The 14,975-nt window shown below is 43.6% G+C and overlaps 1 protein-coding gene across 2 annotated transcripts in view; it reads right to left on the bottom strand.

Annotated features, from left to right (window-relative positions):
• Nucleotides 1–14,975, bottom strand: part of LOC147707967 (amine sulfotransferase-like) — a 281,866-nt gene that overhangs the window by 232,531 nt on the left and 34,360 nt on the right. For both annotated transcript variants that reach the window (XM_086926772.1, XM_086926773.1), the window contains exon 3: nucleotides 3,910–4,059. In XM_086926772.1, coding sequence (XP_086782898.1) covers nucleotides 3,910–4,059 — 150 coding nt within the window. The remainder of the gene's footprint in view (nucleotides 1–3,909; nucleotides 4,060–14,975) is intronic.

The following is a 14,975-nucleotide window of genomic DNA, read 5'->3' as shown; positions in this document are numbered from 1 at the left end:
ATTTACCGACTCATAAATACCGAATTTTACAGATTCGGTATTTATGAATCTGTAAATTAGAAGGAGAAAGATGTAGCTAATTTTTTTATTTGATTTACTGAATCGTTAACATTCGGTATTTACCGATTCGGTAAATACCGAATCAGTATTGCCCATTGATTCCTATGGGCCTTGAAGCCCATAGGAATCAATGGGCAATACCGATTCTGTATTTACCGAATCGGTAAATACCGAATCCTGCAAGGGAGCAGGGGGTGTCACTTTGACACCCTCTAGCACCCCAATTCCGGACTTGTGTGCCATGTGGCATGTCTGTGTGTCACAGGCACAGGTGTGCATGCACAGATGTGCATGCACACCTGAATTCGGTATTTTACCACCCAATAGGATTGGGTGGTAAAATACCGATTCTTAAGGGCCTGTGGCACTCTTGGGAGTGCCACCTACATGTGGATTTACCGAATCAGTAAATATACTGATTCGGTATTTTACAGATTCTGTAAATTTACCGATTCGGTAAATTTACAGAATTGGTAAAATATAGGCCCCCTACATCTGAAAACCCTAATACTGGTCGGTAACAGCCGAATTCGGCCGTTACCGACCGGTTTTAGGGCTCCTACATCTGGCCCATAGCCAGTTAAGCCCATCCCTGCCAAGCACCCAAAGCCCCACTTTAATTGTGTCCTTCTAAAATGCAGCACTGGTTTGAGCAGCCAGGCCATGAAATACAGGCAGGCACAGGGAGGGATATCTAGAAATATGCTTGAAGAAATAGGCTTTTAGCAATATCCTGATTTCGTAAAAATCTGGCTCTCTGTGTCGAGAGGAAGGTAGAGACCTCCACAGAGATGAGCCCGGATCATGAAAGGGAAATCCTCAAAATATCTTATAACAAGTCATTTCATTTCATTTCAAGTTGAAAAGATGGGCTGCAAATTAAGATTGGAAGACTTTAGCCATCTGATGGGAAAATAAGGAACAAACACCATTGATAGGTAATAGGATGCTCAACCATGCAGGACCTTGTGGACAAGGCAGAGAACATTTAAATGTGCTTTTTTATTTACTGGGAGCCAGGGGAGAGCATTCAGTGCAGATGGAATGAGATCATGGGGCATATTATCAAGAAACAGCGTTAAATTTATCGCCGATTTAGCGGCAGGAAACTGCCGCTAAGGGGCGATAATGGTTTGATAATATGCCCTTGTGAATTCCCATAGAAGCCCATTTTCTGGTGCGAATGTTGGAGTTCTATTGGAATTCTCAAGGGCATATTATCAAACCCATTATCACCGCTTTAACAGCAGTTTCCTGCCGTTAAAGCAGCGATAATTGTTACGCCCTTCTTGATAATATGCCTCATGTTTTTTCAGACCATAAATGAGATGAAAAGTATGGTTCTAGACTCTTTGAAGTGAGTGTATTGATTTGTTAAGAAGTCCAGTTTCGAGGCCATTACAACAGTAAGGGTGAGAAAACAGTTGATAAAGAGCTGGGAAATGTTTATTTTTACTGAACGTTAGAATATTTTTTTCCAAATATTTGGACAGTTTGGCTATTAAAGTAAGAAAATTAATTTCAAACATTAAATAGTATCTTGTTAGTCTCCTTAGCTGAATAACTCTCCCACTACTGTGCTAAAGGATCGCATATAGAAGATACAGAAGGTGACCAGCACATCTCTCCTCATACCACTGCAGAGCGTGCACTGCCCAAACAAGTAACCAGAGCCCATTTGTCCACTAGCCTCGTCCATCCACATCCAGGCAATTAGCTGCTGCTGGAACTTCAGAAAGGAATGGGCAATGGGTATCATTCATTCAGCACCAGTCTGGGTAGGGGTAGGACAGGGGACGTTAGGGAAGGTGTCCGTGCAGCAGCCATAATTGGCCAGGTGGTAGTAGATTTAGAAATAAATTATAATTGCATCACTTGCCTTAGTGCCGCTATCTGGACAGTATGTTATGTCAAGTTCAATAATTTTAAAAAAATTGAGAGAAACATCAAAAGTCTGTCACCCTTCCCTAGATACAAGTAAAAGTAATATTGAAAATCCTCAAATAACTCACTTCTAAAGTATTTTAGAAGTGTCTTAACTGTGTCTAAATTGTTTTTAAAGCCCACAAATGCTGATTTGCTCTGCTGAACAATAAGATACATAATTGTACATGAAATCGAAACCACAAATCAGCTCCTGGCCCTTTTACAAACCGAAAGCAGGGCAAATGGCCTTAATTTTGCTCAAAGCTGACAACCATGCCAGCCATGGTACAGTCGATATGACATATGCAGCTCCTCCCATACCTTGTGAAAATCCCAACCGATACTGCTGTGTTCCCAATGCAACATATAAAAAGAATATCCAAAACACCAACCCACGTGCAATCAGAAAAGCAGCCAATCACACAACAGAACCGCCCCACACACTAATTTGGCAGATTGGCTCTTCTGACACTGCAAGATTGCCATATATGCCAGTATTCCCATGCCACTGAGAGAGATAAGCCAGCAGGACACTAAACAATACGAATCATACTGTATAGTACATCCAAAGATGATGATAGTGAAAAAAGACTGAAAGCTAAACGTAGTGAATTACAAAGCCACTATCGATACATGTCTTGTGTTCCAAAGGTTTAGGTATGTATTAAAGATGTTTTGCACGAGTCCTAAAAGAAAGGGTAACTGCACTTGCACCATTTTGCTGCCAATGTAATACAGATTGGAGCAAAGTACTTGTGCATCAGTGCAAACATGGAAGAAACGAATTTCACTTACGATAATAGGTATAACATTTAAATCAGCTCCACTTTCAAATGTGAATGATAGTCGCACATTTAAGAGCTAAATAGTAGGCCCCTGGCGGTGAACTCCGCTCCGTTCATGGAGTTTGTGGTTTTCTACACTCTATTCTCCGCGGAGTGCCGAAAACCCCACTCTGCGTAGTGCTGCTTTTTCCTCGCTCGCGCTCGCCAACAGTAAGGTGGCGAGCGCAGGCGCTGCTTGGGTAGAAGTTCTACTCGACTGGCCTGAAGATCGGTGTAAAGCAGATCGTGCTGCAGTCGGCCACTTGCTGAACTCCGCTGAGCTTTTTTGTCACTTCACGGAGTTCCACCTAGCGAAACTCTTCGAACTACGCCCAGGTCTACTAAATAGTACGTTCCATTTTATGTTAGATAATTATGGGGCATATTATCAAGCCTGTGCGCTAAAATTATCGCTGCTTTATCGGCCGAAAACGGCCGATAAAGCGGCGATAATGGGCTTGATAATATGCTCTATGGAATTCCGATCGAAGCACATGTTAGATGTGAAGACATCTAACATGGGCTTCGATTGGAATTCCACAGAGCATATTATCAAGCCCATTATCGCCGCTTTATCGGCCGTTTTCGGCCGATAAAGCGGCGATAATTTTAGCGCACATGCTTGATAATATGCCCCTATATCAGATAAGTAACAAAAACAGTGCAGAGACTTGTTAACTAAATACGATTTCTTTGTCTGTGCCTATGACACTTGTAAAACGAGTTCTGAAAGAGTTTCATGTGTATTTAGCATTAATTTCTCATGTTTGCCCTGGTACAACATCGAATGATGCAACGTCACTTTACCCCATTCAGTATTACATTAAAAGCAATATAGTGTAAAACAGTGTTTCCCTGTTCCAGTTGCAGCAGTACAAAAGTTATGTAATACAGACTGATATGGTGACTATTAGATATTACCAGAATTACAAGTACACGCACATGATAACAGCACAGATGGAGTCATGGGCACCAATTTTCAAAGAAAGGTCACTTTCAGTCTGTGAGGATACAAACACTTTTTGGGATCCATATGGCAGACGAGGGCTTAGTTGCAGGCAAGAAATTTCTAGGTTTGCACTGAAGACATTAAACTTACCTGATTTGGGGTACGTCACAATGAATACATCATCGTCTCTTATTTCAAAGTCTTCAATTGAGTCCATGAGTTCTGGTGTACTCAAGGATGCTAAGATACGAAATCCTTTATATTCAAAGGTACCTCTTCGATTCTCAGCAACTTCATATTCTGAAATAAGATACATAGTGTGCATTTAATGATGATGTCACAGCCTTCTATTGGTGTTTTTGTGACGTAGAATATAAGCAAGCACACCCCTTTGCATGTGAATTTCATTTGAAAGAAATATTTGAATCATAGTTGATAGACACTGTACTTAAATATTTCCGAGTATATTGTTTGCTCTTGACATGGTTTAAATACCAAATACAGTACTACACAGTCATCAAGTCATTGAATCATCATTACCACTCCATTGGTATTCATTCTCAGTATTTGTTATTTTCCTATAAACATAAATTATTTGTTGCTCCCTTTTTATGTTGAGCCTAGACAGCGTACACATTGTCTCTCCGAGACATGCTATATTCACTCTGTTGCTTGCGGCCCACCCCTTGTCTTTTTAGTCATCCCTTCGATTGTCATTCAAAAATGCTTGCTAGCTAGTGGTTGTCCTTCCTCTTTCTCCTTCCTTTTTGTGATTGGTTTCCACCCACAGAGCACCGCATAATTACTGTTATTATTTCACTTCTGTGTTCATTTGGGCAAATATATTATTCTTTTATCCTGCTCTTGTTACTGTTTGCCCCTCTTCGATGGCCCATCTTCGATGATTTAGCTTTTGTGCCCATCACTTAATAGCCCTATCCAGTTGTTATGTTATGTTATGTTATTTATTTTTATATAGCCCTCGACTCGCCCGGGGGCATCTCGCCGCTGCCTAGCAATATTCCTGCAGCTGAAAAGGGAGAAAATGAAACTAGAATAGGAAAGCTTTAAGCTGTTTCCTGAATGTCCTGTAGATGTTCATTTTGCGAAGGAAATCTGGTAGCTCGTTCCAGCACCTTGGAGCTAGGTGCGAGAAGGATTTTCCTCCAGAGCGACACAGCCTTATGCTTGGAGTTAGTAGGAGATCTTGCGCCCCGACCTAAGGTTTCTGTGAGGTACATATTTGTTAAGTCTCTTTTGGAGGTATTTGGGGCCTCTAACTTTAAGTGCTGTATAAGTAAGACAGCAGATCTTAAAGTGTGATCTTTTTCTCACTGGTAACCAGTGGAGTTCGCGCAGTAATGGAGCCGATGCGGTGCCCGCTGGGGGATTCAATACCATTCTAGCTGCAGTGTTTTGAATCACCTGCAGTTTGTTCAGCAGGGTCTCTCCAACCCCTGCCAACAGAGCATTGCCATAATCCAGTCGGCTGATGACCATAGCCTGGACCAGGGTTTTTCGCTTAGTTGTTGGCATAAAGGGGAGAATTTTGCACAGCAGATGCAGGCTATAGTAGCATGAGCTAGTTGTTGCGGCAATGTGGTCTTTCATGGATAGAGGCTGATCAAGTTTCAGCCCTAGGTTTTTAACACATTAGGTCGGGACTGGTGCTGCTCCCAATTGGGCAGGCCACCAGTCATCCGACCAACTAATGAATTTATTTGAGTGATTAATAAAAATCAATACAAAAGAGAGCAATTCGTATGAAGAAGAGCAATCACTATAAAAAGATGTTTAAAATTTAAATAAAACAATGTGTGTTTGGGAAGCATATGCTACATGATAGCTTCCACCAGATAAAAGTCAGTTTGTACAATGGTTGCCTTGTCCATTATTGCTATTCGGGCATGGTAAATTAATTTGGCGAAGTTGGCCATGTGCTTCACCGTCTCCAACAAGTATAATTGAAGAACTGCCTCTTTTACCGTCCGTACACCTAGTTGGAGAAGAATGGGCCTTAGATGGATTCAACGAACTGACAGCAGGGCAGGACAGCATAATAGAATGTGGGTTAGAGTTTCACTCTTGTAATGACAGAGGCGACATTCCGTGATCCCTGGGCCAACTTTGACAGAAGGGTACAGCTGTTTTAAGGGAAGCACATGCAATCTTGCAGCCAGAATCCTTTGTAGGGCTTGCCTACCCAACGACTGTACAAGATGTGGTTTGTGGCCATTTAAAATGTGAGGAGAGCTTTGGGACTCGTGGAAGCCTCTGACCGTCAATGCTTCAATGTCCAGTTTTCGTGAGCAAGTTCTTACTTGCTTTTTCGTAACTGATTTGATGGTTGTATATTTTATTATGTTGGGGTCCCAGTTTTCTTTGCTAAATTCAGTTGATCTTTGGCTAGAGTTAGGCTGGCTGACCATGGGTTACCTGACTTTGTGAATATTTTATTTATTACTTGCTTCATCGAGTTCTCTGGTGCTATGGTCGTTAGATAATAATATTTTGCCATGCTTTCCAGTTCTTCCAAGGATTGCCGGGTGAGATTGAATTCTAAGCAGATTAAAGTGTTCCTTGTGCATGATAAAAGGCAAAATAGCTTTTTGTAGGCTGCGCAGTTGATCTTTTCGAGATCTTGTCCCAATTTGCCTGGGAACGCCTGTATGACGTAATTGAGGGAGGGTAATAATTTTGCTTTCAGAACCCGTTGGATGGCCATGGTGGTTGGGCTTTCAAAGGTGGCGTTGAGTTTGCAGGTGGCGTAAGTTACCATTTTGGCTTTCTACAGGAGCTTTAATCGGTGGACCTGTGGACGACCAGTTTTGCTGAGCCATACTCCAAGATAGTTATATGCTTGTGCGCTAGATAACGTAAGTGGTCCCAGTCTCCTTTTTATTAGCTTCACTGCCACTCCTAAAAATATTGATAACGCAATTGAAAAATTTACAAGAGCTACCAAAACGGCCATAGATGAGATAGCCCCCCTAAAACAATTCAGATCCCGACCAGCCAAAAAACAAGAAATATGGTTCTCCGAAGAGCTCAGGACTTTAAAACAACTAGCTAGAAAACAAGAAAAGAAATGGAGGACTTCCCATCTTGTAACTGACAGGAGCCATTACTGGGACGCACTAACCACCTACCATAAAGCCATCAGAACTGCGTGGAAAACCCACATAACATCCCTTATTACGGCTGCAGACAATTCCCCTAGGGTTTTATACCAGGTTTTACAATCTTTTACTAAACCTGCAGCATGTGAAAGCCCTGACACTTCTTCACAAATACTCTGTGACGAAATATCCCAATTCTTCTCGAATAAAATAGACACCATCTACGAGAAAATAGTCAACTCTAACAATACCTTGACTACCAACGCAGCTACCATCTTTCATGACTCAGAACACAACAATGGCTCTCACACCCTAGATATTTTTCCCCCTATTACTTCTAAAGAATTGTCTTCACTTACTATGCAGATCAAAAGCGGCAGTCCCGATGATATTATCCCAGCAAGACTTATGCCCACCCTGTTGGAAATTCTATGTCCCACGTTTGAAATACTTGTCAACCTATCCCTGAGTACAGGCTCTGTTCTCAAACAATGGAAGCAGGCTTTAGTCAGGCCTATTAGGAAGAACACCGCTACTTCCTGGACCGATTTAGCAAATCTCAGGCCAATCTCTCTGTTACCGTTTTTAGGAAAGCTCAATGAGAAATATGTTAATCGACACTTATCTAGCTATATTGAAATAGCTGGCGGCCTAGACTACTCTCAATCTGGTTTTAGGCCGAAACACAGTACAGAGTCCACCCTTCTGTCTGTTACTGACGACCTGCATATGTTCCATGACAAAGGCTATTCTGTAATTCTTTTGTTATTGGATCTGTCGGCAGCGTTCGACACCGTGTCACATAACATCCTTATGGACCGGTTGTCGAACGTAGGGATTAAGAACAAAGCCCTTGCCTGGCTAAGGAGTTTTCTTACCAATCGCACCCAGACTGTCACCATGGGTGAATATCGATCAGCGGAGGTAGAGATTACAAAAGGGGTGCCACAGGGCTCTTGTTTGAGCCCAACACTCTTTAACATCTACGTGGCACCCCTGGCAAGAGTGATGCGCAAATTTGGTTTTATCCCTGTGTCATATGCGGATGACACGCAGCTCCTCTTTGCCTTTCAAAATCTCACCGCTGAAATAAGAAACTCCTTCTCAGCTGGCATGAAAGCCGTCGCACAGTGGATGGCTACCAACTATCTACAGTGCAATGTCAACAAGACGGAAGTAATGCTATTCGGAGACGCTAAATTACTGTGGACCCCAGATTGGTGGCCATCCGATCTTGGTACTATCCCAGAGCCCAAACAGGTCGTTAAAAACCTAGGGATCCGTCTTGACCACAAACTTTCACTCAAACAGCATAGTAACTTTGTAGCTGGCTCATGCTTTCACATCATTAGCATGATGCGAAGAATCTTTCCTCTGTTACCAGATTCTTTCAGAAAAACCCTAGTGCAGGCCCTCATCTTGAGTCGAATTGACTATTGTAACGGATTGCTTCTCTCCGCCAATTAAGGAGTGTTGGACAGACTCCAGGTAGTCCAAAACACGGCGGCCCGCCTTGTCCTAAATGCCCCTCCTAGAACAGCATCGAAACCTCTCCTCAACAAATTACACTGGCTGAGTATTCGGCAAAGGGCAAAATTTAAAATATGCTGCATTATTCACAAATGCTTAAATGGACATGGCCTGACCTACCTGGAACAGAAATTCACTCCCTACATCCCCTCCAGATCACTAAGATCTAGTAAAAGTCTTCTGCTGGTAGTACCTCGTGTCAAAAAAAGCAGGCATGGAGGGAAAGCACTATCTGTTGCAGGACCCACACTGTGGAACAGACTTCCTCTGACCCTCAAACTCTGCACATAACACCTGAAATTTAGAAAACAACTAAAAACTCTGCTTTTTACAAATGAGATCTAGTTCCATTCTTTGCTCACCTCTTCCACTGTTGTAATCTTATCCGGTACCAAAGCGCAGAGATACTCCAGTTGGAGTCGATTCCAGCGCTATACAAACTCACAAATAAATAAATAAATAAATTAGCTTCTGTTTTGAATAGCAGCCAAAAATCAGTATTTTAGATGTTGCTGGATTTTCAACCAGTTTGTTTTTGGTGTTGTAATCTGCTAGTGCTGTTAAACCTTTCTGAAGACCAACTTTGGTGTGGTCCAAAAGGACCAGGTCATCTGCGTACTGAATCAATTGGAGTCTGGTTCCTCCCATCCTAGGTGTCGCCAGGTTAGCTCCCTGCAGTGCCTTGCCCAAGTCCGCTGTGTATAAGTTGAAAAGAAGCGGGGCAAGGACGCAGCCCTGCTTTAGCCCATGGTCTGTGCCAATTTGTTCCGTGGCTGATTCACATGAAAGTTTAATTCTTACCCACGTCTGAGTGTACAGTGATCTAATGGCTTGAAGAGGTTTCGGGCAGATTTTCCAACCCGCCAATTTGCTCCATAGGATGTTCCGGTCAACGCCATCAAATGCAGCTGTATAATCGATGAAGCAGGCAAAAAGAGGCTGGACACCCTGAGCCATTGATTGTTGTCTAATGTATGTTAGGGCTATGATGTTGTCTATGGTTGAGCCTCCCGGGCGGAACCATGTTTGGTAGAAGGGAAGCAAGTTCTCCTTGGTGACCCAATGTGCTAATTCCATCAGAAAAGAAATTGCATATGCCTTGCCTTCCACATTCAATAAGGCAATCATTCGATAGTTCTTAGGCTCTGTGCTTACCCCTTTTTTGTAGATTGGGTGTAACAGGGATCCCCTCCAGGAGTCTGGGACATCCATCAGGAGTCTGCACTCCACATACAGCTGACCCAGGTTCTCTGTCCAAAAGTCGATATCCTCTCTGAAGAGAGAGCCCGGCAGGCCGTTTTGTCCAGGTGCCCCGTTGGGGCGTATTTTTTTCAGGATTGCTCTTAAAACCTTTCTTTCAGCAGATGCGACGTTAACAAGGAGGGCCGTTGATTCGGTTGATTTGTCAGTTAGTTGTTCGTCAGGAGGTGTTCTTTTGCTTGGGTTTATCTCTGAGTCGTTAGTATAGAGAGTTTTTACATGAGCTACCCAAGTGCTTGCATCAAGTGGATTCTCTCTATTGCAGGACCCATGGCTGAGCTTGTTTATATATTGCCAAAACTCTTGGGTCTTGCTAGGGGCAAGCAGTTCAAAGATTTTCAACCATTTTCGCTCGGTTGCTTCACGTTTCACCTGCCAAACAAGTTTTGCGTTGGCCTTGGCCACCTCCTTTAAGTCATTTTTTGTGGTTATCGATCTAGTTGCCCAATAGGCTCTGCGTTTGGAGTTAAGAACTTTTGAGGATTTCTTTATTGCTGGCTGGAATCACAGTTTGTATTTGGAGTTATCATAAGCTCTTTGATTGTTGTTCCCTAGGAGTTGGTGGGCTAAATCATATGCGAGAACGCTCCACTTTCCAATTCCTCCCTGATCGTTACGGCCGATCTGCCAACGTTTACAGGACAATTTCCATACAGCAAACTTATGGGTCGGAAGCGGTCCCCATTTGATTCTTTTGAGGAGTCTATGTTGTTCGTCTCCTGCGCGTGTGCCCTGACATGTGTTTTGTACCCTCCGCGCTGCTCCACAACTAGCCCGCCACCCTTCTCTACTCCCAAGATGACAGCTCACTCCACCGGCCGCCTCTGGGGTAGTCAGGTGTCTCTACTGCCCAACACCTCAATCGGCTGAGTCAGGTAAGTGGGGGGAAATGAAGGAGCAACCTAGCGCTTGGTGCACAGAATTAAAACCAAAATTAGGATTTACAATAGCAAGGCACCTTCAAAGTTCAGGCAGCACTTCTCCCGGCTTCCGCCTCAGGAGATACTAGACCTGCGAGTCCGCCCTGACAGGGCTTTTGTACCCTCTGCGCTGCTCCACAACTAGCCCACCACCCTTCTCTACTCCCAAGATGACAGCTCGCTCCACCGGCCGCCTCTGGGGTAGTCAGGTGTCTCTACTGCCCAGCACCTCAATCGGCTGAGTCAGGTAAGTGGGGGGAAATGAGGGAGCAACCTAGCACTTTGTGCACAGAATTTAAACCAAAATTAGGATTTACAATAGCAAGGCAGCTTCAAAGTTCACGCAGCACTTCTCCCAGCTTCCCATGTTGCTTTGGCGAGCCTCGGTCACCGGACCTTCAGAGCCCAGTACAGTTAAGGGCAAGGTTGGGCAACTTCTGTTGCATTGTCTATGACACTTGTTTATATATAGGTGAGCTCATAGGACCCGAAGGTGTTGGAGTGATTTACATGAGTGCTAATTACATTACACAACGGCAGATACATTTTTTGGGGGTGTTTGATAGAGTGCAAGCTCAACTGTCCCAAAAGTATTGAAGCGCTTTACAAAAGTGCCAGTTACATTACACAAGGTCAGATAAATATTTTTGTTTTTAGGTGCACAGAGATTAAATGATGCCAACCCCACCCCTGTTTATTCATTATTTCCCCTCAGGAGCAACATTCGTCACCCCCGTCTCCTCCCATGTCGCTGGCATACCCGCCGTGCTGCTTCTTCCTGTCGTCATCCTCCTCTTTGAGCTCTAATTTCAAAGCAAATTCAAAGCATCTCCCCAGGGACTATTAGACATTTTTTGTTATATAATGTGAACCCAACTGACACGAAGATAATGGAATGCTGCACATTAGTGCTGGTTACATTACACAAGGTCAGATTAATTTTGGGGGCATTTTTATCGAGCGTGAACTCGACTGACCCGAAGGCATTGGTTAACTTTACAAAAGCACCAATTACATTACACAAGCGTTGGTACATTTTTTAGTTTTCAGGTGTGCGGAGATTAAGTGATGCGGACACCATCCCTGTTTATTCATTATTTCCTCTAAACCCGACAAATGGGAGCATTTTGCTGTTGTTGCTATGTCCAGTGCTCCTACACCCAGAAGGCTGGGACAGATGGTGGGGCCAGGGGCTTGGTAAACGGATAGCACAAGCAGTGTTTCGAATGGAAAACTCTGGAGAAGGGTGCCTGGTGAATAGTTCAATACTCTAGTGAAAGCAGTCGCACACAGAATGTTATAGTGCTGTTGACTTTCATCAAGGCACTTGCCTTTCTGTCTGTGCATTAAGAAGCCTTGGAATGTGACCATAAATGTTTCCTGAGGCAAATATGTAGTCCTGAATCACAATGCATGAGCCAGCATGTACTAATTGTATAGCTTTTCAATCCCTGGTGGCACAGCACCCAGGATAATGTGCTGCATGGCTAAACGCTTATAAGGTCCCAAAGGCAAGACCTATTGGCTGTGTCAATTCTTTTTGCTTTTGCTGTAAGTATTCTTTGAAAGTGCATATGTTTTTTTTGTTTTATATTGTGTGCTGCTACTCTACTTTACATTCCCCTGCTCTCCACACCTCGTCTTCTATGTTGCTTCCTCGACCTTCCCAGCTCGTTTTCTTTACCTTCATGTTGTTTCTCCTCTGCTTCCCTCTCTAAGTTGTCTGTTGATTTATTTGTCCCTCCTCATCCTGCTCATGTTTTAGCAAATACCAGCAGCTACATCAACAGAAAATCTGTGCTATAAAAGTGGAAAAGGGCTGTGCCCTGTCACAGTGTTGAAAGTGTGGTCGTATTCAGAAAGCCATTTACGTTGGCTCAATTTTAATGCAAATTATATGGACAGCTGGTTGCCTCATTTGCAGTACTGAAAGCAAAAATAGAAAACTGATCCTGGAGCAGAGCACACACACAGAACCCCCACTGGGAAATAGGCGCACTGTAGGATTGTGAAAAAGAAGCATCACTCTCTGTCATTTCCACATTTTCGTGAACTCCATGAGAGTGCATGTCCTTTCTTGTTCTCTCCACCATGGATAGCTTTCCCACTTTACCTTCCATTACCCCCTCTCCTCCCATGCCAGCACATCACCTGTAGGGATTGGAAAAAAAGCTATGTTGAGTCTCAATGCTGATAGTGCTGTCTCATTCAGAAAATCTTTAAATTGGCTTGTCTGGTATGTAGGGTTGCTACCTTTCCAAGACAAAAATTCCGGCCATTTGTTGTCATTTTAAGAGTCTGCAAAGGTCTGGACACTATACTAAACAGGACTTTAAAGGCAGCTCTTGAACCATTTAAAAGTGTTTTCTGTTTATATTTGCTGTTTGAAGTATTCACAGATAAGGGCTAAAAATACCAGCTTTAGATGGTTTTGCTTATTTTTCTACCATCCGGGACATTACAATTCCAGTGGTGCTAGTAGAAAACCAGCCAGGTGGCAACCCTACTCATATGCACAGTGGGTTACATCTCTTACAACACCAAAAAGACAATAGAAAACATATTTTCAGATTGCATTGGACACAATCAGCAAGATTTGATATATGTTTTCGAACTGTGTCATCTGAAAATCAAGCTCAAACTTTCATAAATATCTCGTTAAAATCTTGCCCTTTAGACAGTGCAAGTGAATTAAAACAGGCATTCGACTCTGTGTTGAGCCATCTCAGTTGTTCGTGAAACAGCCCCTGGAGCATGTGGTTTTCACCATAGAGGGTTACAGCACATATCAGGAGAAGCGGGCAGTAATATCAGCAGGAAGGAAGCAGGCAAGCCAAACACACACATGCACACTCACTGACTCGCACGCACTCATTCACATACACGCACGCACTCATTCACTGCATACACTCACAAATATGCATACATTCATATATTCAAAAATGTCGTACCTAAAATTAAAAGAAATAACACTAACCAGCTCGGAAGGAAGTCTCAGTGGTTCCTGACTATTGGGACTGCTGCTTCCTTTCATGACCTTGTTATGGGTCAGCAAATGAGAGGAAGTGGCAGTTCTTTACTCGTCACAGAGTGGGATGGGGCCACTGAGACTGCTGAACCCATCCAACCCCACTCTGTGACGAGGTGTTAATAATGGACAAGCGCTGCTGGGCACGTCAGGGCTTAAGACTGAAGGGCCCATGTACAAGGCTCCGAGAAACCCTCCCTATCATCATTAAAGGTAGGACCACAAAACCACCAACCAAGGCTGAGGATAGCATGACCACAGTGCTAGGACATCATCCGCCTGGCGGCAAAGTTCAGCTCAGGCAGTTAGGCGCCTGTTCATTGCCGCCTAACCTGAAGAAGTAGAGTGCATGTCAGGCTAACATTTGCTCAGAGTGACAGATAGTCTTTGTTAGACCTGACAGCATTAGCGTTGGTTTCCTCTTTATTTTTGCCTTTGCCTCCTGTACATTTGCTGGGTGGAAGACTTCAGTTTGATCTATATGCTTTGGGCACTTTGCCACTGCTGCTCAGTGCCAAAGACGAAGTGCTCCCTTGCTTAAGTGTTGTTATGCATTGGTCTTTCACGATTGATCTATTTGATTTACTGTTAAGTCCCTAATACAGTGCACTGTGTGTACCCAGGGCCTTTAAACCAAATGCTGCTAGCAGGCTTGCTGCACTGATTGTGCCAGCTACACAAGAATCTTTGCAAAACGGTCTCATGCTTACGATTGGGGTGCCTGTCTGCAGTCTAACGCTGCCATGTCGACCTGGCAAGTGCACCAATTTGCCGGGCTCTAACCTTCCCTTTTTTTACACGTGAGTCACCCCTAAGGTATACCCAAGGTACCCCTGTGGGCAGGATGCAGTGTATGTGAAAGGTATGACATGCCCTGATGTGTGTGGCATGTCCTGATAGTGAAATGCTGCCTGTTTTGTTTGTCACTATTATAAGGCTATCTGTTCCCATAGGATAGAATGCAGAGTTTGCTTATAACATTTATAAGCCTTACTGCCCATGGGAAAAAGATAGGAAAATATAGATTGATATGCCTAAACTCAGGATGTTAAGATGCATCTTTTAGTCAGGGTCATTTTTACATTCTGGGTTTGAAAATACCACTTTTAGAAAGTAGGTTCTTTCTTGCCTAACCATCCAGTGTGTCTCTTCTGGGTTGTGTATTGACTGTCTTGTTTTGAAGTGACAGGGACTGGTGATGTGCATTCTGTTCAGACAGCCACTTGGGCGGGAGGGGGGGGTTAGGTGTGTCCTTCCTTTTCAGGGTGAGTCAGGGATGGGCTGAATAGACCTGGGTTACATTCAGAGTAGGGGGAGGAGATTTCTTTCACACCTGAATGGGCCTGGTCTGCCAAGGGC

Source organism: Lissotriton vulgaris, chromosome 6 (assembly GCF_964263255.1).
Source record: "Lissotriton vulgaris chromosome 6, aLisVul1.2, whole genome shotgun sequence".
Classification (NCBI taxonomy): Eukaryota; Metazoa; Chordata; class Amphibia; order Caudata; family Salamandridae; genus Lissotriton; species Lissotriton vulgaris.
Note: the sequence above shows the minus strand (reverse complement) of the source record. Positions and strands in the feature narration are given on the sequence as shown.